This window comes from Carica papaya, chromosome 8 (genome assembly GCF_054855325.1).
Source record: "Carica papaya isolate Zhongbai chromosome 8, ASM5485532v1, whole genome shotgun sequence".
Lineage (NCBI taxonomy): Eukaryota > Viridiplantae > Streptophyta > Magnoliopsida > Brassicales > Caricaceae > Carica > Carica papaya.
Window position 1 is genome coordinate 6,907,218 of NC_142316.1, and position 23,380 is coordinate 6,930,597.

Below are 23,380 nucleotides of genomic sequence, written 5' to 3' on the forward strand. Positions count from 1 at the left end.
ATATAATTGAATATCATAAAAAATATATAGATTTAATATTTTACTAAAATTTATACCTGTCAAATTGATATGATCATATTTTTAATAACTATGCATTAAATTTAAATCTAAAAATAAGTTTCAAACTGGGTACATACTTTTTACTTTCCGAAAATGATATTGGAGAAACACACTAGAGAAATGATGTTTCACTCGTACTTTTTCTTTACCCAAGTTCATGGATTTTTACATGTTTTTATTCAAACCTTTAAAGTAATAAGAACCCTCTTTTGTTCTTTTATACTAAGAATAGTGACAAAAAATAATATTTATCTAACGTTGCCTATATAATTTTAAGATTCTAAACCTAGTTCTAAAAACACTTTTTTTTTTAATAAATTCCTTAAATGAATAATCTTATAATAAACAAATTTGATAGCAAATAATTCAATACCATGGAATTGAAAATGTATGTATGTATATCTCGATTAACTATTGATTCAATCTTCCAATGCCGTTACGACTTAGGCTTTATTGAATATTAAAAATATACATTTATCTCATTGACCTACTCTATTCGTAATTAAAAAATGTGTGTCAAGTGCTTTAACATGTAAAGTTTATATTTATTTATGATACTTATATCATAATTTAACGTAAAATAAATAATATCAAAATATGACAAAATATAAAAATATTAGATATTAATGTTAAAATCTTAAAATTAGAACTACTAAAAAAAAATTAAATTTGAAAAGGTCAATATTTAAAAATATAGAACGTAAAAAATATTTTATAATTATAAATATAATCAATTTTAAAAGTTAAAATTAAAATTTTAAGCTTAGATAGTTTTTGTTGTTAATATAATAATATAAATACATTATATCTCTTGTCATCTACAAAATATTTTATTTGTTTTATTTGATAACTTTTATTTCATTTCATAATGTGAACATTTTTATGTATTATATCTTTCAACAAATTTTTTATTTGACTTACAACAACTTAGCTTATGATCTTTTTAATTATAGGGTTAAAATTGTAGTAAAAATAAATCTAAAATAGTTTTAGTTTGATTTATTTCTTTATTTTTAATTACGGTTAAAATTTTATACTATCAAATATGTCTCTATGAAATGATCTTTAAAAATAATTTAAGGATTATATTCGAACAAATGTATCAATAAGATAGGAATTGTAGACTTGACGTATTGTCTGGGTGGTGTAGTTGGTTATCACGCTAGTCTCACACACTAGAGGTCCCCGGTTCGAACCCGGGCTCAGACAATTATTTTGTATATTTTTTCGCAATCAAACTCCACTTCCCACCACTTTGCTAAGTTCCAACCATTATCTGCTACAGCGCTTCGAATTTGGTCACAAATAAATATTCATGCGCTCACAAATTTTTTCACTTTAGGATATAAAATTAAAATATCCTATAGACTTTTAAGAATAATAATTTATTTAAGAAAATAATAATAAGAACATAAAAAATTAGAGTTAATTGATATTTATTTCTCAAGTTGAGTTATTAAATATATTTATTGTAACGATTCCGGAAATTTAAAAGGAAAATGTATATAAATAATATAAGTGCGGAAACGAAATAAAAGATTCTGGTTCATATCCCTTACACAATAACTTAAACGTACTAACAATATCGAAAATAAGTCATCTAAAGGAAAATACTGGAAATGAAAGACTATAAGAGAAATTAATACACATTAAGGTAACTACTCGCCGTTTTCTTGTAGATCGGGCTCGAAAACCAAGTCATCCGGATATGAAATGGTTAAGTAAGGAGTGAGCTACACTAGCCCAGTAAAGACATTACACTATATCACTGTCACAAAAATTAAGGTTAGTTAAAAACAACCAATGGAGCACAAGTTTCAAGTAAATTTATTTATCAATAATCAAACCATTTACCGTCCACTTACCTCAGTGAGATTTATAAAAACGACATATGGAAACAATAACATCGTAGATATCATAAGTTCATATACAATTTGTAACATAGTACATGTCATACTTTTATATTTCAATCATCAAACAACAGTTATCCATTTTTATCAGCCTACTAGTATCCGTGGGGATCCATAGGAGTCCCCGCTATCCGTGAACTATTCGTTTAACAAACTTAATTTCTAGGGCCGTCCCCATACCCCGTCCGGTATGGGTGCCAAACAATAAACCTCAATACCCTATCTGGTATGAGGGTGAAGCGAGCCATCCTCATACCCCGTCCGATATGAGCGCAAAAATATTTAAAGTCTCCATACCCCATCCGGTATGAGATAACATTCCCGGTGGGTTTACCTATGGACCCGGTCCGTCCACCATCTCCTAGGATATCTAGTGAGGCTGTCAACTTATCCATTTATCAATTCACATACATTTTCTATTTTTTTCTTAGTTTTTCGTTTTCCACATAAACATGAATACTTAAACAATTAACGAGCACCCAACAAGGCAAACTTATTATTAGATCTACAAAATCAGGCCGCAATAAAGTAAGCAGTGATTCATGCATTCAAAATTCTAGAATGAATAAAATAAATACCATACTGCATTTAAAACTGTAAAATAAACCAAACAGGAACTGACAGGGAAATACATCTGGTTCAGGCTTCATTAGCAACCGTAATAAATTATGTGTATTTATATAATTCATAAAATACAGTTTTATCACTTATTAGACTTTAATCCCATGATAGAAAATAGGGTGATGGGTCCTTACTTGATTCGAAGTCTAAAACTGATTTTTCCACTGCGCCTACGGGCAGTCCCTAGATTCCCTGAATTTTTTCTCCGGGAAATAAAATACACTTACGGTACCTGCACATGTCCCCAAATAACTCAAAATTAGACCCAGGGCCTACTCGGCCAATTTCGAAATTCTGGCACGGCGGCTCCGCCGTGCTCCGGCGACGGCGCCGCCGTAAGCGGCGGTGATCTGCCTCGGGTTGGCTATTTTCAGCCGTTTTCGGTCGAATTCGGCTAAACTTGCATTGGTTCCTGTGATAAAACACCCCTAGGTCCATCGGTGGGCCGAAAAAATACCAAAAACTGAAATTTACCGGCGGCGGGGCTCTCCGGTGCGGCGGCTCCTCCGGCTCGAGTCGTGATTTGGTGTTTTACTTCGGTCAACCTGTAAAGGAAGGAACGGTGGTCACAATGGGATAAAAATTACATCGAACGAGAATCGGAAAGGGCCTCATCGGAGACAAAAACTGAAAAAACCCACGACACCGCCGTTGGGCTTCGGCGGTATTTTCTGGCCAATTAGTCGGTGTTTTGGCTCCAATTTGGCCACAGGTGGGTTTAGAATCGAAATCCGATCCAAGGGAAGAATTTTTACCTCATTTGGCGGCCAGAAGGTGCTCCGGTGCGGCGACGGGTGGTGGCGGTCGGTCCTCCGGTGGTTGGGTTGTCTTCTCTAGCGAGGGCTCTGGCGGCTAGGGTTAGGGTTTGGGTATGGATGAGATTCTTTATAACCCTTCGCTTTTAAATCTGAGCCGTCCATCGCGATTTAATCTGTACCGTTCGATCGCGATTAAATAAAAAATGAATCTGGACCGTCCATGTGCGATTCAATTTGAGCCGTTCGTACGTGTGCAATCTGGGCCGTCCGTACGCGCTTTTGATATGAGTCGTCCGTGCGCGCGGGAATAGATCTCAGTCGTTCGATCGCGCACACGCGGATCCCCTATGTGGCTCCCTTCCGCGTGGCCTCCCGCGTCAGCGTCTCTGCCACGCGGCGTGCCCTGGTTGGCCGGGGCTGCTGACGTGGCGTAAGTTTTTCAAATTGTATTTTGACATCTGGTTTTCAAATTTTCTTTTAAAAATATCTCTAGAACCCAAATTTTCACTTTTTTTTTCCTAAAATTGCTTTTAATTAAATTCCTAAAATAATTTTATCCCCTTTTTATTATATTTATTATTATTATTTCTGTTTATATAAATTAAAGTAATTTAAAATAAATTAAATTCGATTAACACTTAATTATATTTATTTAAAATTAATTAAAAATAATTCAGTAAAATAATAATAATAATAAATAAATTTTTTTTTGGGTCTTACATTTATTACCTCGAAAAATAGGAGAAAGATATTTAATTGTAAAACCTATGGATGATAAAAAAAATTATGTAAATATAAATTATTTTTTAGATATAATGAATACGTCGTATATATTTATTAATTATGACTTAATTAATTAAATATGATATTTATGATAAATGTATTAGGAGATAAAGAGTATACAAGTAATAAATATTTATACTTAAACGTAATTAATAAACATGACTAAAAATACCTAAACTACTATTTGTTTTTTATTTAAGTTTATTAATGTACTATTTTTTATTTAAATGTGTTGCGTATTTTGAAAATTATTTAAATAAATCATTAATTGTCAAATTCTATTAAGAATATTTATCTTATGTAATATTTTTTTACTTAAATACTTGAATATATATTATCTACTTTTTATCTTAATTGACTCATTTACTATTATCATATTCAAATATATTATATATTTTAAAACTACTCAAATAAATCAATATCTATTAACTTTTATTAATATTATTTTTATGTCACATAACGAACATACTTAAATGACCTATTCTTACTTTTGGTGTCTAAATAAAAAAAATATATTATTTATTTTTATTTAGATTAATTCTTCTAATGTTTATGTATTCATATAGATTATATATTTTTAAAAACTATTCAACAAATATTTAACGAGTCAACTTTATTAACAATATTTATGTATATGTCATGTGTTCCCGTGACAAAATTCAAAGGTTACGTGTTACTATGTAGCCAATAGTTTTCATATATAAAAATTATATACTCAAAGTTCAAAAGTTATAGATGTTCTAAATTGAAGACAATAGCAACAATTTCGCTCATTCATTTTTGTCCATGAAGACACTGTTGAAAGTAATTTTGTGCTAACTTTAAATCAAGTAGGATCATGTATTTCTTCCATAACTTTTTCCTGTTTTAATTCTGTATCGACAACAAACTAAAATGTTAAGCACAAAAAAAATGTCAAGCTTATATTAATTATAGAATTCTTTTTTGCACAAAATTCATCCAAACATTTTTTTCAAACCAATTCTAAATCAAACATATTTCTCCCTCTAATTTCCTTTCCAAATTGCCATATATGTTTTAATCCCCTCACACATTTTATGTTTTTTTCTTTTTATCTCCCAAAATTACATTGCTCTCTCCTACATGTTGTTGGTTGCTTTCACTATTTTTTCTATAGAAAAGTGCTTAGCAAATATAAGATTAAACAAGATAGAATTTGAAATAAGATAAAAATAAACATTGATAATGATTAAAGATTATTCGAGGTTATTTACGTTAATTATTTAGAATATTTAAGATAGCTCAAACTAATTATGATGATTCTTAAAGGTAGTAAGAAATTTAAGTCAGAAAAATATTAGATTAAGTAAAGAATCAATGAACAGATGAATGATCAAATGAAGAAGAAATTTGATAAGAAAATTCGAGAAAAATGAATGCTGCTCAAGAAATTTGTGAGAGAGAAACATAATGTCGAAAAACTAAAATTGGGAAAAATATAATTTGTCTTCTTTACTGTATAGGTGAGCAGTATTTATACAAGGGAGCAATTTACAAAAGATAATCCTATAGTTTCAAGTATTTACATTAATGTCATTCTATCTAATATTCTAATAGCCTCCCCTCAAGTTGGAGTATACAGATTTTGGTTATCCAATTTGACAATAGCAGTCTAAAACTGAGAAGGTGGAATCGCCTTGGTAAAGCAATCAACAAGCTGATGTGAAGATGAAACGGGTAGCAAGCAAATAAGATCATATGAAAGCTTTTGTCTGACCAAATGATAATCAATTTTTATGTGCTTTATGAGTTCGTGAAAAATATGATTCTATGCAATTTTGATAGTCGACAAATTATCACAATACAAAACTGCACTAGGAGAATCAATATGCAGATCAAGAAGCATAAAAATTAACCATTGCAACTCACTAGTGACCATGGCTAAAACACGATACTCAGCTTTAGAAGAAGATCGATAAACGGTTTATAATTTCTTGGTCTCCCAAGAAATAAAGGAATCACGAAAAAAACACAAAAGCTAGTGAGGGACTTGCAAGAATCAGCACAAGATACCCAATTAGAGTCACTAAACGCCTTACAATGTAGAAAGAGTACCTTTGAGATACCCCAAAACTTGATGTGTAGCTTGTAAGTGCATTGTTGTAGGAGCATCCAAAAATTGAGAAAGTTATTGAACATAATAACTAATATCTGGACGAGTGTTAGTAAGATATAGAGCTTACAAATAAGTCGCCGATACAAATAAACATCTACAAGAAGAGAACCCTCCTGTTTGACTAACTTTATAGAGTAAGTCATTAGTGTGGGCGCTGGCTTACAGCCCAAAAAACTAGTATCTATTTAGAGATTTAAAACAAATTTTCTTTAGAAAATATTAATCCCTTTAGGTGATCAAAGAATCTTAAGACCCAAGAAGAATTTCAATTCACCAATATCTTTAATTTTGAACTCTGCATGAAGGAAATCCTTGACATATTAAATTTCATCTAAACTATCACTTATAAGTATAATATCATCTACATATATCAAGAGTGCAATAAAGGAAGACGCTGAGTATTTGAGGAATAAAGAAGAGTTTAAAATGGCTTGACTAAATTCATGACATTTTAATGCATCAGTTAATTAAAAGTGCCACTGTCTACTAGCTTGTTTTAAACCATACAGCTTTTAATAAGTCTGTATACCTTGCTACTAACAACTTTAAATCCAAGGGAGAGAGTTGTGTACACTTCTTCCCTTAAGTCACCATGGAGAAATGCATTGTTAATATCAAGTTAGTGCAAATGCCACCATTTGATAGTAGTTATTGCCAGTTTTGTGCGGATCGTGGTCAACTTAGCAATTGGAGAAAAAATGTCCAAAAAATTAACTTCGGATTGTTGAGTAAATCCTTTAGCCACTAACCAGGTTTTTATACCACTATATCGAACCATTTGTTTTTCTCTTTATTTTATACACTCATTTACATCCAACATATGTTTTTCTAAGAGGCAGATAAACCAACTCCCAAGTTTTATTTTCTTCCAAAGCTCTAATCTCATCAAACATTGCCTCTCTCTAACAAGGAAAATTTATGGCTTGGTGATAGATTTTGGGTTCTATGTCTTGTGAATGGCCTAAATAAATTTTTTTTGTTTGAGATTAATATGTTTCATAAGAGATAAATTGGAAAATGTAGTGTGGTGTGCATGCATAATTGACACAAGACTTCAAACCACATAGATAGTAGTCTTTTAAATGAGATGATTGCTGTGTAGACCTTGCGAACTTTCTAAGAAGTATTTTATTCTTATTAACATGATCAATAGTATGAGATAATTATGGATCATGTGTAACAACTTCATTAGTATGTAAAGGGAAAGAACCTTAGGACACATCATTGTAAGAAGGATGAGGAACATCATTAGGTTGAGGTGATTCAGTAGAAGTACCAGTAACTGCAATATCTTGAAGCTGTAAAGATAGTTTTTAACCACTATACTCTGTCATTAAGTCATTGTTTTGGGAAAAAATAGAGAAATTATAACCATTATACATAGAGGAATTGAAGGGAAAGACATGTTCCACAAACTAAATATCTCGTGAGACAAACACCTTTCGAGATGCTAGATCATATACCCTAAACCCTTTTATGTGAGGAGGATATATGAAGAAAAGACATTTAGTTGCTCGGTAATCAAATTTAAATTTACCAGGCAAAAGATTATATGCATAACATAAGCATTTAAAATTTTTTAGATGATTATATTCTAGAATAGAAAGAAACAACAGCTCAAAGGGAGTCTTATTGTTGATGACAGAAGAAGGCAACTAGTTGATTAAATAAACTGCATGTGTAACACAGTCTGCCCAAAATTTCTTAGGTAGATTGGCTTTGAACATCATGGATTGTACCATATTTAAAATATATTTACGCTTCCGTTTCACTACACCATTTTGTTGTGGTACGTATGGACATGAACATTGATGTACAACTCTTTTAGTGGCAAGAAATTCTGCCATTTTAAATTCTAGTCCATTGTCAGTACAAATGTATTTTATCTTTATACTATGTTGAGTTTCCACATATGCAAAGAAATTAATAACCAAATTTCTTGCTTATCTTTTACTTTTCGTTAGATACAACCAAGTATAGCGACTTTTATCATCAATAATAGTGAAGAAATAATGATGGTCAGAAATGGAAAAAATAAACAAAGGACCCCAGATGTCAATATGAACTAAATCAAATGAAGCTTTAGTGATTAAAGTACTGATAGGAAATGACAATCGTTTTTGTTTTAAAAGATGACAAACATCATAATTGAAAGAATTATAAGGAAGAACAAACTCATCTATTTGACTTATTACATGTAGTCTTAGTTTGGAAAAGTGACTAAGATAAAAGTGCCACAGATTGTAGTTATTGAGAAAGACTTTACGTTGAGAGAAAATAGAACAAGCCAAAGGACTTAACTTAAAAACATTTATAGTGGGTATCTTTCTTACCTCAAGATAATACAACCCTTACCTCTCCTCTGTAAACCAATCCTCATTTGAGTGTGAATATCCTGAATGATATAAAAGGTGTTATGAAAGGTCAAATAACAGGGAGAATCCTTTAGCAATTTACTAACAAATATTAAATTTAAGGTAAAATAAGATGTATATAAAGCATTGTGAAGGACCAACATAAGTGAAAGGTGAACATCCCAATATGGGTAATTGGGACTGATTGTGAGTTAGGCAATTTTATATGCATATTTGTGACTAGTCTACACAGACTAAACATCTCAAATGAACTAACTAAATGATTTGTAACACCTGAGTCAATAATCCATTCATTTAATATAGTATGCAAAGATAAGGAAAAGTTATACCTTGTGCGCATATAGGCTGGAAGTTGGCAGTAAGTGTGTTTACTTGTGGCATAATATGTTTTGCTGTTACATTGGGAGAAACAGATCCAATAGATTACATCAGGGTCAAGAGCTTTTGATATTGGTTTAGAAAGTTTTAGTACTGGTCTTTAGTGGAAGAGAGAGACAAGCCTTCTAAGTTGTTACTTGAAAGATTGGAATTTTATTGGGAGTTATTGTTTTCAAAGTTACTATCAACTAGTTGTGTACTGATCTGATTAATACTTGATGTTTTCTTCGTTCGAGGCTTATAACTTAGAGGATACCCATGTTTTTTATAGCACTTATCAATAATGTGATCAACAAAACTACAATATGTATAGGTTAAAGTCTTATTATTGTTATTTTTTCCTTTACTAATTCTCTTGTTCTGCCCATTATTATTCTTATTCTACTGGTTAGAGTTTGCATAAAACAGATTTGACTTATATGGGGATCCCGAATGTCCAATGTTAAGAGTTCTCTCATACTATATCACTAAGGAAAATACCTTGCTCAATGTTGGTAAAGGTTCCATCATGAGCACTTGTCTTCCAACTACACTGTAGGACTCATTAAGCCCATTAAGAAACCTTATAATCTTGTCCTCCTCTTTATATTTTTTTTATACACATTTCCTATTCCACATATACACTGTATATTGCACTAACATGTAAGTCCAGACCGTAGATTAGCTAGTTCATCCCAAAGAACCTTAATTTGAGTAAAATATTCAGTTAATGACTGTGTACCTTCTTTAAAAGAGGAAATCTCATCCTTTTACATAACTAATTCAAACTCGGTCGCTTTGAGCAAATCTATCATCTAAGTCATTCCAAAGATCTATGACATAATCAAGAAAGATTACACTTTGAACAATTGAGAAGGACAATGATAAGATTATCTATGAAACTACAAAAGTATTACAGCTCTGCCAAGTGCAATAGGAATGATCATCCTTTGGTGGAACATGAATGCTTCCGTCCATAAATTGTAATTTATTTTTAGAAATCAATGCACTTTTCATAAACTGTGCCCAAGGATGGTAATTATTACTTGTCAGGACGGTTGATGTAAGCAGAAGCACGAGACTCTTGTTTGGATGCAGAAAGTAGGGATTTGTGAGTGCCTCATCCATTTCACTGTACCAAAAACAACTGAAGTGTCCATGATTTTCTAACGAACTAAATAGTTGGAGATTCACCGCTAGAACAACTCACTGTTAGTTGATGCGAAACCCCAAGCCCCTTACATGAACCTTAGAACTCTTCAATCGGTTTAGAACAGAATTTAGATCACAAGTAAAAAGGAATCAAATTTGTTCAATCACCCAAATAATAGAAGTTAAATAGAACCCAAGAAAGATAAATGATATCTCTTGAACCCAATCCAAACAAGCACCAAGAACAATTGAAATAGGAAATCAAAATTGAAATACAAGTAATAACAATTGTATTTCAAATCAACACCTTGTGCATAAAGTAAAAAGAAAGCCAAAACGCTCTCAACTCAATTCTTAAATATTTGATTACAACTCTTAATGTTGACAAAGAAGAGTTCTTTTGGTATTTATAGCCAAAGAAATCAATGATAAGTTACAACACAATAATTACAATTGTAACTCCCACAATAACTGGGCTAATTATGTAACAATTACAATTGTAATTCTAACAATAACTAGGCTAATTGTAGGCATGTAATTATTATGTAACTCCTTTTAACTATAATTTTCTTAACCAACACCACTAATTGTTTGTGGCACCATATAGGTATGAGCTCATTTTTGTAATAACACTGAAATAAACTTAAGCCCAAATGAGTTACACTTGACTATATGGGCTTAATTAACTCAAACTAAAATAAAACCATCTAAAATACTTAAAACAACTAACTAATCCAACCCATACATAAGGCTTAGTCACCCATTACCAATAAGACTCAAACAAGCCCAAATTATCTCAAATCATTTAAACCCAATTAAAGTTGCGAATTTGGGCTATTCAAAAAGCTCATATTTGAACTTTCCACAATTGGCCAGCCCATCATCTACATGTTTTTAAGTGAAAACTTGGAGTAACTCTTTAAGCTTATTTACCTTTGATCTTGTTACTGGTCCGCTGAAACTTTTCAAGTTTGAAACTTTATTTGTGTTTACATCATTTGAAATTTGCTCCAAGTCACGTTTTGATGCTCTTTGAGTATCTTGAGTGTTTTTCGCATTGTTTGCATTACTAGTGTAGGTTTTTTTGAATGCGAATAAACTTCATTCGCTCTGATACCATATTAGATTTAGTAAAAAATTAAAGAGCATATGAATGATCAAATGAAGAATAAATTTGATAAAAAAATTCGAGCAAAATGGATACCATTCAAGAAATTTGTGAGAGAGAAATAGAGTGTCAAAAAACTAAAATTGGGAAAAAATGTATTCTGTTTTCTTTACTTTACATGCGAGTAGTATTTATACTAGAGAACAAGTTACAAAAAATAATCCTATAGTTTTAAGTATTTATATTAATGCCATTCTATCTAATATTCTAATAAGATCGTAGAGATTAAAATATCAATGTATATTAGAAATAAAGATTTGTTATAAGTTTATAACTAATTATCAACTTGAAAAAATACTTATATTATTATCATTATAAGTTACGAAAGAATAAGAGGATATGTAATTGCAAGGGATATTGTTATATTTCGGATTTGAATTGATTGCTTCAGTTTAAAAAAGAGCGATAATGAGAGAAGTGCATCTATAAATGTCTTTGTTATGATAACAATCACTGACAATTATAGTGATATAATTTATACTAAATTGCTACATAAATAAGTATAAATTGCTACATAAATAATGTTAATAAAAATTAATTAGCCGGAGAATTTATTTAAATAAAATAAAAAGATCCAGAATCTATTTGACTAAATAAGCGAAAAAAAAAGAAAAGATGGTCTCATGGCTAAACCAGCAGTCCCGGGACAGACTACAAACTTCAGGAAACGGTTAAGGACTTATTTGAATAACCTTAGAAAATGCAGGGTCATTTAAATATATAAAACTAATAGAGGGCCAAATTGAAATTTAATGAAATTGAGGTATTTAACCCGTAGAGACACACGAATTCTTTTCCCTTCAACTTTCCTCTTCTCTTCTCTACGGTTTCGTCCTGTATCTTCTGCCTTCCGGTATCTGAATCACCATCAAACTTTTCATTTCTAGGTTTTCTCAGAAGGAGAGACGAACAGCTAAGAGGCTGACGTTGCTATGGATTGGGGAAACGTTACGGCAGAGGATCTGATTGACGCGCTACGCGAAGTGGACTGGTCATCGCCACCGCGCCCTCTCTCGGAGTTCTTCTCCAGATTCACAGTCCCCAGATCCTACGCCAAATGGAACAGCCGTCTCAAATGCAATCTTTACTAGTACGATCACCTGTCTTTTCGTTTCATGACTGATTCACTTAGGTGTTAGCTGTTGTTTCTCGTCAAATTGTTTTTCTTGAGCGGTTATGCAGGCCGTTTCATCAGTTGATTTACTCAAGTACTTTTCCCTGAAGTTTGAATCCGTTCAATTCATGATCGTATATATGTTGTTCGGTTTTCGCGGGAAGCGAAAGGAAAGAATAGAGAACAAGAACTTGGAGTTTAAAGTTTTCTTTCGTTTACTTTAATCATATAAAATTTTCACTATACATTTTCAATAGAATATGTGATCCAAAAGTAATTCAGGTTGAGAAGAGTAGGACTTGTTTAAATCAGTTACAAGCTCCGATATTAGGTTATCTCTCTTTCCGATAAAGAAACTGTATGTTCAGTCCTCGCAGATGAAAGACGAAGATGAAAAGTATAGTTTTGAAAACACAAATATCTGGTTCTTGAGCTGCTCCTCCCTTTAGAGGGAATATTATATAAAGGAAGGAAAGTTTGAAAAATTGGTTTTCTTCTTCATTTCATTTTTGAAGGTTGCGGGTAATGAGTAGACCCTTGTTACATAATTGGTTAGTTCAAGTTCGGCAAATTGGTTTTTTCTTCATTTCATCTTTGAAGGGCACGGATAATGAGTATTTTATCCTAAGTAACATAATTGGTTAACGACACTCTGATCCCACAAATCTCTTGGCAATCAGATAAGTTGTCTGGCCCTTGCAACCATTATTTTTATAATGGATACTAGCGTTCTTGGTTTTCTTTTTGTATTACTGTTATGGCTTTACTGATTAAAATGTTTGGATGTTTCCGAAGTTACTCTATGTTTTCTCAGCTATGTATCTCGTGGGAAATATGTAAAAGTAAATATAAGAATACAATTTTAAAATTTTGTTATCATGTTTTGTTTTCTCTCAAATGCATTATTAAAAGTTTTTTTAGACGTTTCATTGTCAGCTTTTAATAGTTTGTAAACTTCAATTTTGAATGGTTTTGCAGCTACCGGACTAACTACTTCATTATGATCATTTTCATTCTTGGTTAGTCAACAAAACTGCTTTAGTTTAGTTTCTTCTTTTAATGCAATTTATTGCCACAGATATATGTAACTGGGTTGTCAACTGCAGGATTGGGTTTTCTTAAAAGGCCCCTTGCTATTGTCGCTGCTTTTTTAACAGCACTGAGCATTGCTTTTCTGAATGATAGGTAAGCTTCTCTATGTAATCTAAGTAACTTTTGTTAATGGCTAAATCTAGTTACTTTCAGGACAGCGGAACCTATTACTTCTAGTAGTGGGACTGTGGATTTTTGATTTTAGACTATTTGATTTCTTGGCATAATTTAAGTTGCTGAAATAGAAATTTCTATTTACAATCTTTGTATTTAACAGACATGATTTTGCAGTAGGTTTTATGCTATTTTTTCCATTTAATTTTTTGTAGAAAAATTATATTAGGTGAATGAAGGGGAAATCAAACCTGGAGGAAGATAACTGTCCTCTGAAAGAGGAAAAAGAAGAAGTATAAAAAATCAAAGTATCAACCAAAATCGCAATCCAATTACAAGGACCCCTTGAAAAACCGTGCCCTTTAGCTCAAATAGAAGCTAAGCACACAATTTAAATCACTCAAGCTACCTTTCTGGCGTGAGTCTCAGGGCCTGAAACACGGAACAATCAACAGCTTGTACTAATTTAGTTGAAAGTGTTAGCACAAAAGCATGTTGATGGTTCCTCTGAAAAGGAAAGAAAACAGTGAAGGACATAAAAGATAGAGAGAAAAGGAGAAAAACTGGATTCTCTTTATCAAGTATGGCTGGGCAATCTCTATACAAAATATCCTTGTTCTATCTTTAGGTCATTTGAGAACAGAGGAGTTGCTGAAATTTTGAGAATTCTTCTTTTGCCTCCATTGGGGATTGTTGGTTCGTATTTCATATCACGGTCACTGTGGTTGGAGTGGATATTTTTAGTATTTTGATATTTCTCTCCTTAAATATCTCCCTTTGTACATTGGTGGAAACCCCTTGGTTCTCTTGCAATGTTAATTTGTTTCCTTTCTTCTTTGAAAAGAAAAAAATAACCACCTACAAATGCCAAGCCTAAAAACCAGATTAGGACATGGAAAAGCAGAAATAAACTTGCTGGGAGAGAGTGAAAAGAAACTGAAAAACCTTTGGTCGCATCTCATGAATGCGTGTCAATAAGAAAATAGTGCTTTGTTATTCTAAAATCAAAATTTTGCTTGGCCCTATATTCCAATAAAAAATGATATTTAATGCCTTTCTTACTCATTTGGAATGGTTTACCTTTGGTGATTTGGCTGGGGTTCTATTAAAAAAAACTTTGGCTAAGCAAGCTTTACAGTGTCAGTTTCGCCCTTGAAATTTTGAAAAAAGATAATAAGCTTTCTCATTTGTTTTTTCTTTTGGTACTGTCAGTTAGTTAGACTGTGGTTGCTAAATGTTTTTCTTTGGAACAGCTTCGCAGGTACTTTTAGTGAGAAGGTGACAAGAACTGTGAGGCAATTCTCTCCACATTTAGCAGCAAAGATGAGACCTCCTTTGACGTATGCATGCTTGCCAATTAATGTCCTTGGTCAGTATCTAATTTTGCTGCTTCATTGACTATTTTATTATTGCCAGCCCTGTCATTCGTGGACGTGCGTCAGCCAAAAGAGCAATTCACATATGTGGCCGACCTCGCTGGGTGTTTGTCTTGATGTTCTCCTCTGGTATTTTATAATTTTGCAGTGTTGCGTATGTGCTCCACGTGTACCACTTTCCTTTATGATCGAACTAATATAGTCAAATTGTCAACTGAAAATAGCAGAAAATGTGCACTGATTGATTTCCATCCCCCCTTTTCTTCCTGCAGTAAGTTTCATCCTTTGGTATGTTTCTTGTGGTGTCTTGATTCTTTCGTGGGCCCTTGCAATTGGACTTCTTGGTATGTGAACCGTTCCTGTTTTCACGTTTTTGAATTAGCAGTCTGTGTTGCTTCAACTTAACCCTTTTTCTCGTTTCTTTTATTTCTTCTCTCAGCCACCATCCTCCATGCTAGCTTGAGGACTCCTAATTTAAAAGCACGTCTGAACACATTCCGGGAGGAATTTCGAGCAGTTTGGCGCAACTATAGTGAACTATAGGGTGCACGGAGTTTCTTTGAGGTGAATGAATCTACTTTTACTTCAACATTTGATTGTGTTGCCACTATTAATAACCTATCTTTCTTTTACTTTGTAATGTGCAAAGCGTGTGAAGAATCTTCTCTCTTGTAGTTCATCCAGTCTCTTTAGAGTTGTAAGTTGTTGATCTGTTCATGAAATCAAATGACATTGAGGCATAGGTCCATGATGAAAGCTTTGAAAGAAAATGGTCAGAACCTCAACAAAAAATTGCCGTCACACTTTCCGTCAGGTGTAAACAGAAGAGAGTCCCTTGGGAAAATCATTTGGTGTAGAGGAGGTTTAGGCTTTACTTGACTTGTGGAAAATTACTTCTAGAAGTCATTTTACCCATTTTCCTATGTTTGTTGGGAGAGAATAAAAAGAAAATGGGAAAAAAACTATGTTTGGTTTTTGTTGACTTCAAAAAATTCCATTAAATTTGGCTTGCGTGTTTTTCTTTTTAATCTTTTGTTTTGATCTCTCTCTATGGAATATCATTTTCCTTATTTTTTTTTTCATTTTTTAGTTTCCTATTTTTCTTGTAAAACCTAAACTGCTTTTATTTGTAAATATGATGAAGAAACTATATTGATTGGATTCTTTTTGTGCTCTATGTCCACATGGTTTTTGGTGCTTTGAGCATATAGTAGTTTAATTTTGAAAAGTATTTGGATGCTTGACCTTTTTTCACTGACTTTAGTCGCTCAAAGAGGACAATTAGTTACTCTTTTAACTAAAAATAGTTAAAGTGTAGTAAATTCCAGAAATACTTGAAGATTCTTGTGAACTTTACCAACATAAAAGCCTAATTCTTTTTGTTACTGAATATTATTATTTGAGATATTTATTAGTTTTTGTAATATTGATTATGTTTATTATGAAAAAGTTGATTAAAATTATCAAATGAGGTAGTGGTTGGTTTGCAATTTTTTTAGAAGTTTTTATGAGGTACTGGTCCAAAGTAATTAGCACAGGAGCTAAAAGCTTTTGACTCAAAGCTCTTCAAAAGAAAATGCTAGTCTTGGAGCATCATATTGCATACTAATATTTGGTACCAGTCTTTATCAACTGGAACACTTTTTCTGGACATTACTAACTTGTGGCAGCTGGTTTACATCCCAACATCCAACACTCAGTAAACAAATCTATGATATATTTTCTCTGAGAAAGATATATACCTTCTTCTGATCTTGCCACCTTCATTTTTAGGAAGTATTTAAGATTTCCTAGGTCCTCATTCTTGAATTCCTTGGCCAGATTTTGTTTTTCAAATTAATCATTTCTTCTGTGAAGTCACAAGTGACAATTATATCATCCACATAGACTATTAGAATAGATAACTTATTGTGGTCTAATTTCTTTACACTCAATTTATTATTGGCTTTATATTGGGAATATCTTTGTTGTTGTACTACTCTTGTGAATCTTCCGAATCAAGCTCTTCGAGATTGCTTAAAACTACGCAACAACCTTTTTAACTTTCAAAGTTGATGTTTAATATTTGGCATTCCAAATCTAGGAGGAATCTTTGTGTACACTTCTTCAGCTAGGTCTTTGTTTAGGAATGCATTCTTCACGTCTAGCTGGCTTCAGCATGCAAGGACCAGTGCTGAGACCAGAATATAGAGCACATCACCATAAGTCTCAGGAGGGGTCATCCCTGTGGTAGGAAAGACACCCTAGTTCCTTACCTCAAATTACAGGCTAGACTCCTTACCCTGTACCCCAACCAATACAATGAAAGCCCTACCTTACCATACACAAGTACATAATATCAATCCCCCAGAATCCAAGAAAATATAGCAGTAAGTGCAAGCCTGAATGAAAAAACTAACTAGCAGAACCAGGTTACTTACCCTTTTTTAAGTCACCTGGCATATGCCCTGGCCCTGTGATCCGAAAAGGACAACAAAAATTCCAGGAGGCAGGTGCCCTGTCTGTTCTAGCTGCTGAGCTGAGAGTCTGTTTTTTGATCTGGACGGAGAGAGGAATCATTCAAATAGCTGCCTTGATTTTGAACTAGTTTTTTTGCACAGTTCTGGTGCAGAACTAACTCACTAGCATGGATGAACCCTATCAGAATGGTACCCTCTGGTGTCTCTGAGGAGCTGCTAGTCCTTCCTTCTTGACTCCTTTCGCAACAACGAAGTCAATAAAGGCTCAGCTAATGACAGGAGAACAAAAATAGTGTTTAGCTTAGCCATCGTGACAATATATCTTGGCAGTTGATATCATAAGGCTGGGTGAATCTTTTTGTCACAAGTCGCCCCTTTTACCAATTGATACTTCTATCATCCTTATTTTTAACTGTAAAGATCCACTTCACGTTACTGGATTTTTCTTGGAGACAGTTTTGTGATTTTCCATGTCTGATTCTTTTCTAGAGCCCAAATCTCATCAAATACAGTTGCCTTCCAAGAAGGATTTCCAAGAGCCTTTTGAATATTGTGAGGAAGCTGCTCTGCAGCTAAACTTGGAACAAAGGCTCGAAACTTATGTGAGAGTCCTAAATAAGGGATATAATTGTGCAAAGGATGTTGAGTACATGATCTTCTTCCTCACTGTAGAGCAATGGGCAACCTCAAATCGTTTCCAAAACTTTTGGAAATTGTATTACCTTCATTTGATGAAATTCAGATTGGACTCTTGTTCAAGGTCAGGTTGTGTTTGGGATTCTCCCTCCTATGCGCAGGAATGTGTTCTCGAATATGCAAGAAGGTGATTGTGCACATTGTTTGTTGGTAACTCCTAGGTTGGAGAGGCTAAGGAGATGTTGACTCAATGTTAGAATTAATACATTGAGGTACAGGTTTGATGAGATCTGGAAAAGCGAGCTACAGCAACCATCTGATGTCGCTACTGCTATGAATTTGGCAAGGCTCTATGAAAGGGAAACTGGTGGGCAACAACAACAGACGAGCATCTAATCTACCGTTTATCAAGAAATTGATTAGGAAGGAGATGTAAGAAAGGAGGAAGAAGGATAAATCGTTTATTCCGGAACATGTGTGCAAAAGCTACTATGGGGTTTGAGAATGACAAGGCAAGGGATGAGGAAGCAAGGGATGAGAAAACATTCCACTTTGGTGCTTGCAGACTAGCTTCAATCCGAGGAGAGGAGAAATGTTAGAATACAGAAAATAATAGGGCGTGGGACCCATGAAAGCAGCGAAAGGAAGGAATTTAAGTCTAGTAGGAAGTTGGTTTCTTTGAAGAACTAATAAGAGTTATAATTATTTAAAGATATGTATTAATTATTTAGATTTAGATTTAGATTTAGATTTAGATTTAGATTTAGATTTAGATTTAGATTTAGATTTAGATTGGAAAATTAGAATGAACTTAGCATTAAGATTCTACTATAATTAGATTTAGCTTAGGACTTGGAATAAAACTAGGATTATGATTCCTAAAATTATAATACAGCTATTATCATAAATAAAATAATCAAGCTATTATTTCAAAGAGTTTCTCTTTAAAAGATTGGAGGTTCTCTTAAATGAGGCACACCATAGGTCAGTTAGGCTGGAAAAATGGGAAGCAATCAGCTGGGACTAGATCCTAAGCCCGGATCTAGGCACACCATGCTTGCTTCAGGATTTCTCACCAGCGAGCCCCGTGACTAGATCTTAAGTCCGGCACCCTATCAACGGTCATGTCTGGAAAGAAGCTAAAGTTTTGGAGAGGTGTTGTGTGAGAGTAGGCTCTTGATGTATGGTTTGCCAGGGTGCTTTCTTTGTGCTCAAACTTAGTTGAGGAGCAAGCTTTATTTAGTTTTGAATGAGGATGTTGTATGCGAGGTAAACTTGAACGATTGGGAGGAGGAAGATTGTTAAGAGCAACATGGTTCCTTACCTGCAGTTTTCCCAAAGGAGAAATAAAGTCAATAATGCTTTGTAATTGCTTATATATGTGTGTTAGTGGTAGTCTTTCTTGTAATCACTATGTAAGTGTGTTAAATTAACTGTTAAGTCCGTATTAGGTAAGAAATAAGTCTATTATAAGACAATGGATATTCAAATTCCAGAATTAATTGCTCTTCTTTGTATATATCTGGAAATTTTATGTGAATGAAAAGTATATTTTTACTCCAGAGGTGGTAGGGTTCTCTCTGTCCAGTGAGTCCTAATTATTTTTCTGAATTTATAAAGACAGGGAACGACAGAAAATTAAAGAAAAATGCAACTTGATCTATTGATTTTGTTGTGAATCATCCTGTAACACGATCCATCAGTTGGGATCATAACAAATATACTAGACTTCTTAATCTCCTTTCCCCTTTTAATATTTTGTCATCTGAAGCAGCTATTCCTATATAGGAATCAATTGCCAATTAAGTGTTTCCATAGTCTAGTCTGGATCAAAAATAGAATTGGACCATATAGTCTGGATTAGGTCCAACTGAACAGGTCTTCAGTCTGAAGTTGGAGTACTAAAAAGTTCCAATCTAGCTTGGACCAAACAGACTGAAACAAAAAAAATTGTAAATCTGCCCAGCTGAGCATCTAGCCTAGCTCAATCCACTAATCCAAACCTCAGAATGCAGAAAGATGATTTATCCAGCTGGCTAGACCAGCCACCGGTAGAGGCTTTATCCCAAGCCTAGTCTCCAACCATTTACGCAAAGTCCCTTAATCTAATTGTCACTCTTCCTCTTTTTCTTCCTTCATGGCTTCATCTATTGGTCCCAGCCAGTTGCAGCACTTCATGGTACAACAACTCTCTAATTCTAGCTCAGCTGGTCAGCCTTAGTCACAGCCCTCAGCTTCCAGCACCAGCGGCCCTCTTCCAATCTTCCTCTTAGTCGTCTTTGATGGTTGAGCTTGGGATTGTGGTTGCCTTCATCATCTTCAACATTCTTCCCCGGCTTTGTGGTCCGAGATCGTGTGGGCCACCACAAGGTCGTCAGTGAGGTTGAAACGGACAGTGATCTTTGAGTGTGTATTTTTATGGTTAAAGAACATGGGCAGTGGGTGGGTTCTAAATAATGTAAACAAAAAGCTAACAAGATGCTGAGAATAAGTTCTGAAGGGATGGAGTGGTAGGTGCTTGACCTTTTCAAAAAAATTGAGGAGAAAAAAATCTGGTAGCTAAGTGAACAAAGGGAAGGAATTAAAAGAAGCTGAATAGCATAGAACTCAAGAGGCTTGAGTGGTCAGTCAATAATGGGAAGACAAAAACAGAAGAGTTGGCGAAAGAGGAGAGTGTCTCTTAGGGATAAAACCTAGACATTATGCCTAGATTTTCTTATATGTTACATCTAGGAAGTCTTAAGTATTACATTTAGAGTTTAGTTGCATCATATAACCAGAAATTGAGAAATTATCGAGGTATTTTATTAAATAACTGAAAATTGAGAAATTCTCAGAGCATTATTGGATGAATAACGTCTATCAGTAACCAGAGAATTATGTTTGTGCACCATTAATGACTAGCTTTGTGCAACTCTTTTGCAAAATCAACATTTAGTTTTAACTGTGAAAGCTTTCTGTGATTTATTCCAATCAAATGAATTCCATAAAATCTGTTTTCGTTTGTTAGTGACATCATTTCTGGATTCATTTTTGCTGCCTCATTTTTTTTTTAATTTTCTAATTTCTATCCTATAGATGTTTAGATCAGTGTTCCAACAGGATATTAGATAAAATAGCTTTCCATCTCAGTTTGAAAATTTGTTTTTTGATATTGGGTGTCATGGCTAATCATTATGGTGCATCATGGTATTGGGTATCATGGCGTATCATTATGGTGCATAAAGTCAGTAATTTATTCTATTTACCATGATGACTGACCGGGTTTCAAGTAGCTAGCATGTTGGGTATATATCTGGAGTTTAATCCTCCACCTCCTAGCTAAAGCCCGACAAATGAGGATTAGTATTTCCCTTGTTAAATTGTTGGACAAGTCATTTATCAACTGCTTCAAGCATATGTCGAACAGGAGGTCTCCATGTGTTTGCTTATATTGAGGATTATGTAAGACATGCTAAATAGACAATTATGTTATCATTTGTTGTTCTTACTTTTTTCTTTTCTGAACTGTAATTCATTTTATCAATTCTGATTGGCAATTTTTGTCTGTGCAGGGATTGTTTTGTTGATTATGAATCTCGTACAGCTTGTTACTTAAAGATCTTGCATAGAATAATTCATGTGGCTGGCCAGAATTTGCAGGCAAGGTCTGGCAACCCTTGCATATTGCTAACAGCATGTAAATCTTCAAGACCTCTTGTTTCTGCAAAGTTATCTCCTTATGTGCTTTGTATTGTAAGAATCAGAAAATCTTCTAGGAGGATTGTTAACCCCACCTTCATTGCAAAAAAACCTATCGAATCTCCCTTCTCTTCTGCTGATAAAGAAAGAAAAACTTGGCAGACTATATGTTGTAGCTGAAACAAATGTTTAGATTTACGAGTTACTAATACCATGTGATCATGTCGATATATTTCAGTCTATTGCTATTTGAAGTAAGGTCTATATTCCTCTTGTTCCCGAAAACGGAAAAAAAGATAAAGATGAATGATTTAACTCTTGTATTAGGCTGTTATGTGTTTTAAGAAACACATTTGACTGTTACTGAAGGAAAATTGCTCATTAGATCTTTTGACATGATGCAACCACATGTTATTATATAAAATGGATTTATATATGTAAATGAATTTATTTCTTGTTATACTTAAATATATGAAACTTCGATATCGTAAATTGTATAGGTTTTTTGATGTTTGGTATAATTTTAGCTACGTCTATAAATTAAATATATTTTTTAATCCTCATGGTATATATGTGTCTAGATGCATTTTTAATCTCCTACACCATGGTTATTACTTCATTATATAAATTAAAATTTTCTCTAGGAGAGAGAGAGAGAGGAGGCTCCTAGTCCAGTAATGAAGTTTTGGGTTTAAGGGAGTTCGGTTTTTCTGAGTTTTATTGGGGTATGGTTTATCTAGTTCATTAGAGATCGTGGCTATGAGAAGAGGAAGTAGATGGCTGAAAAAGGAAGACTGGTAACAAAGAAGTTCTCAAAAACAGAATTTATGTTGGTACTTTGTTGGAGAAACTTTTGACTTCAGTGCTTCCAGCTGTACTCATCAGCTAGTTTCTTTCACGGACAAATACGAATCTCATGTTAAAGTAATTGGCAGATATGAAGGAATAGATGCAGATGAGATCTAAAGGAATTGTGTGGAAGCATAAGTTAGAAGGTGGTAGTAATGTTAACAATGAAAAGAGGAATGATATTATGATCAGTGGGAAGATTATATGGGACCGTCATCAGTGTATAGTAGGGGATGATGGACATCAGAAGATTCATGAATTTAAGTCTTGCGGCAAGGAGTTGGGTTTTAAAATCATGTGCTTTTGATGAGTTAAAGGAGAATTTGGATGTGAAAATTTCTGGGAATAATATTTGTTGGATGATTAATGGAGTCAGGAGTATAGAAGTTTGTTATTATTCTTCGTGTAGTAGTATAGGTAAGGAAGAGATTTTTTTGGGTTAAATATTTGAATAATTTAAAAGAATGGATCCATAAGAGGAGGATTTGTTTCAGATTGTGAAAGTTTAGTGATGGGAGTTCCCTTGGAACTCTGGGCGCCATGGTTCTTTAAAGTTTTGTGGAGAAGTATTTTGGTGATTTTGAGAAAGTTGATGATGGTGATATCAATGAGAGCGGGAAAGAGTTTCTATAAGAATCTGTTGACAGAGTCAAATTCCATTCTGCATCTCGGCGGATAGCAATCTGGGGTAATTGGGCTTTAGGATGGTGCTGGAGATGGTGATTGATGATCTTCTTC

General features: G+C 33.6%; 1 protein-coding gene and 1 non-coding gene across 2 annotated transcripts; both read left to right on the plus strand.

Moving 5' to 3' along the window:
• The first annotated feature begins 1,195 nt into the window (after positions 1-1,195).
• On the plus strand, positions 1,196-1,269 carry TRNAV-CAC (transfer RNA valine (anticodon CAC)). Its single transcript has one exon. It is a non-coding gene; the product is annotated as a tRNA-Val (tRNA).
• A 10,844-nt stretch (positions 1,270-12,113) lies between these two features.
• On the plus strand, positions 12,114-22,023 carry LOC110814246 (PRA1 family protein A1-like). Its single transcript, XM_022041653.2, has 8 exons — positions 12,114-12,411; positions 13,414-13,454; positions 13,542-13,620; positions 14,895-14,981; positions 15,058-15,146; positions 15,290-15,361; positions 15,457-15,581; positions 21,667-22,023. Exons 1-7 carry the CDS (start codon positions 12,254-12,256, stop codon positions 15,558-15,560), a joined length of 630 nt encoding a protein of 209 aa, XP_021897345.1. The 5' UTR covers positions 12,114-12,253; the 3' UTR covers positions 15,561-15,581; positions 21,667-22,023.
• The last annotated feature ends 1,357 nt before the right edge of the window (positions 22,024-23,380 follow it).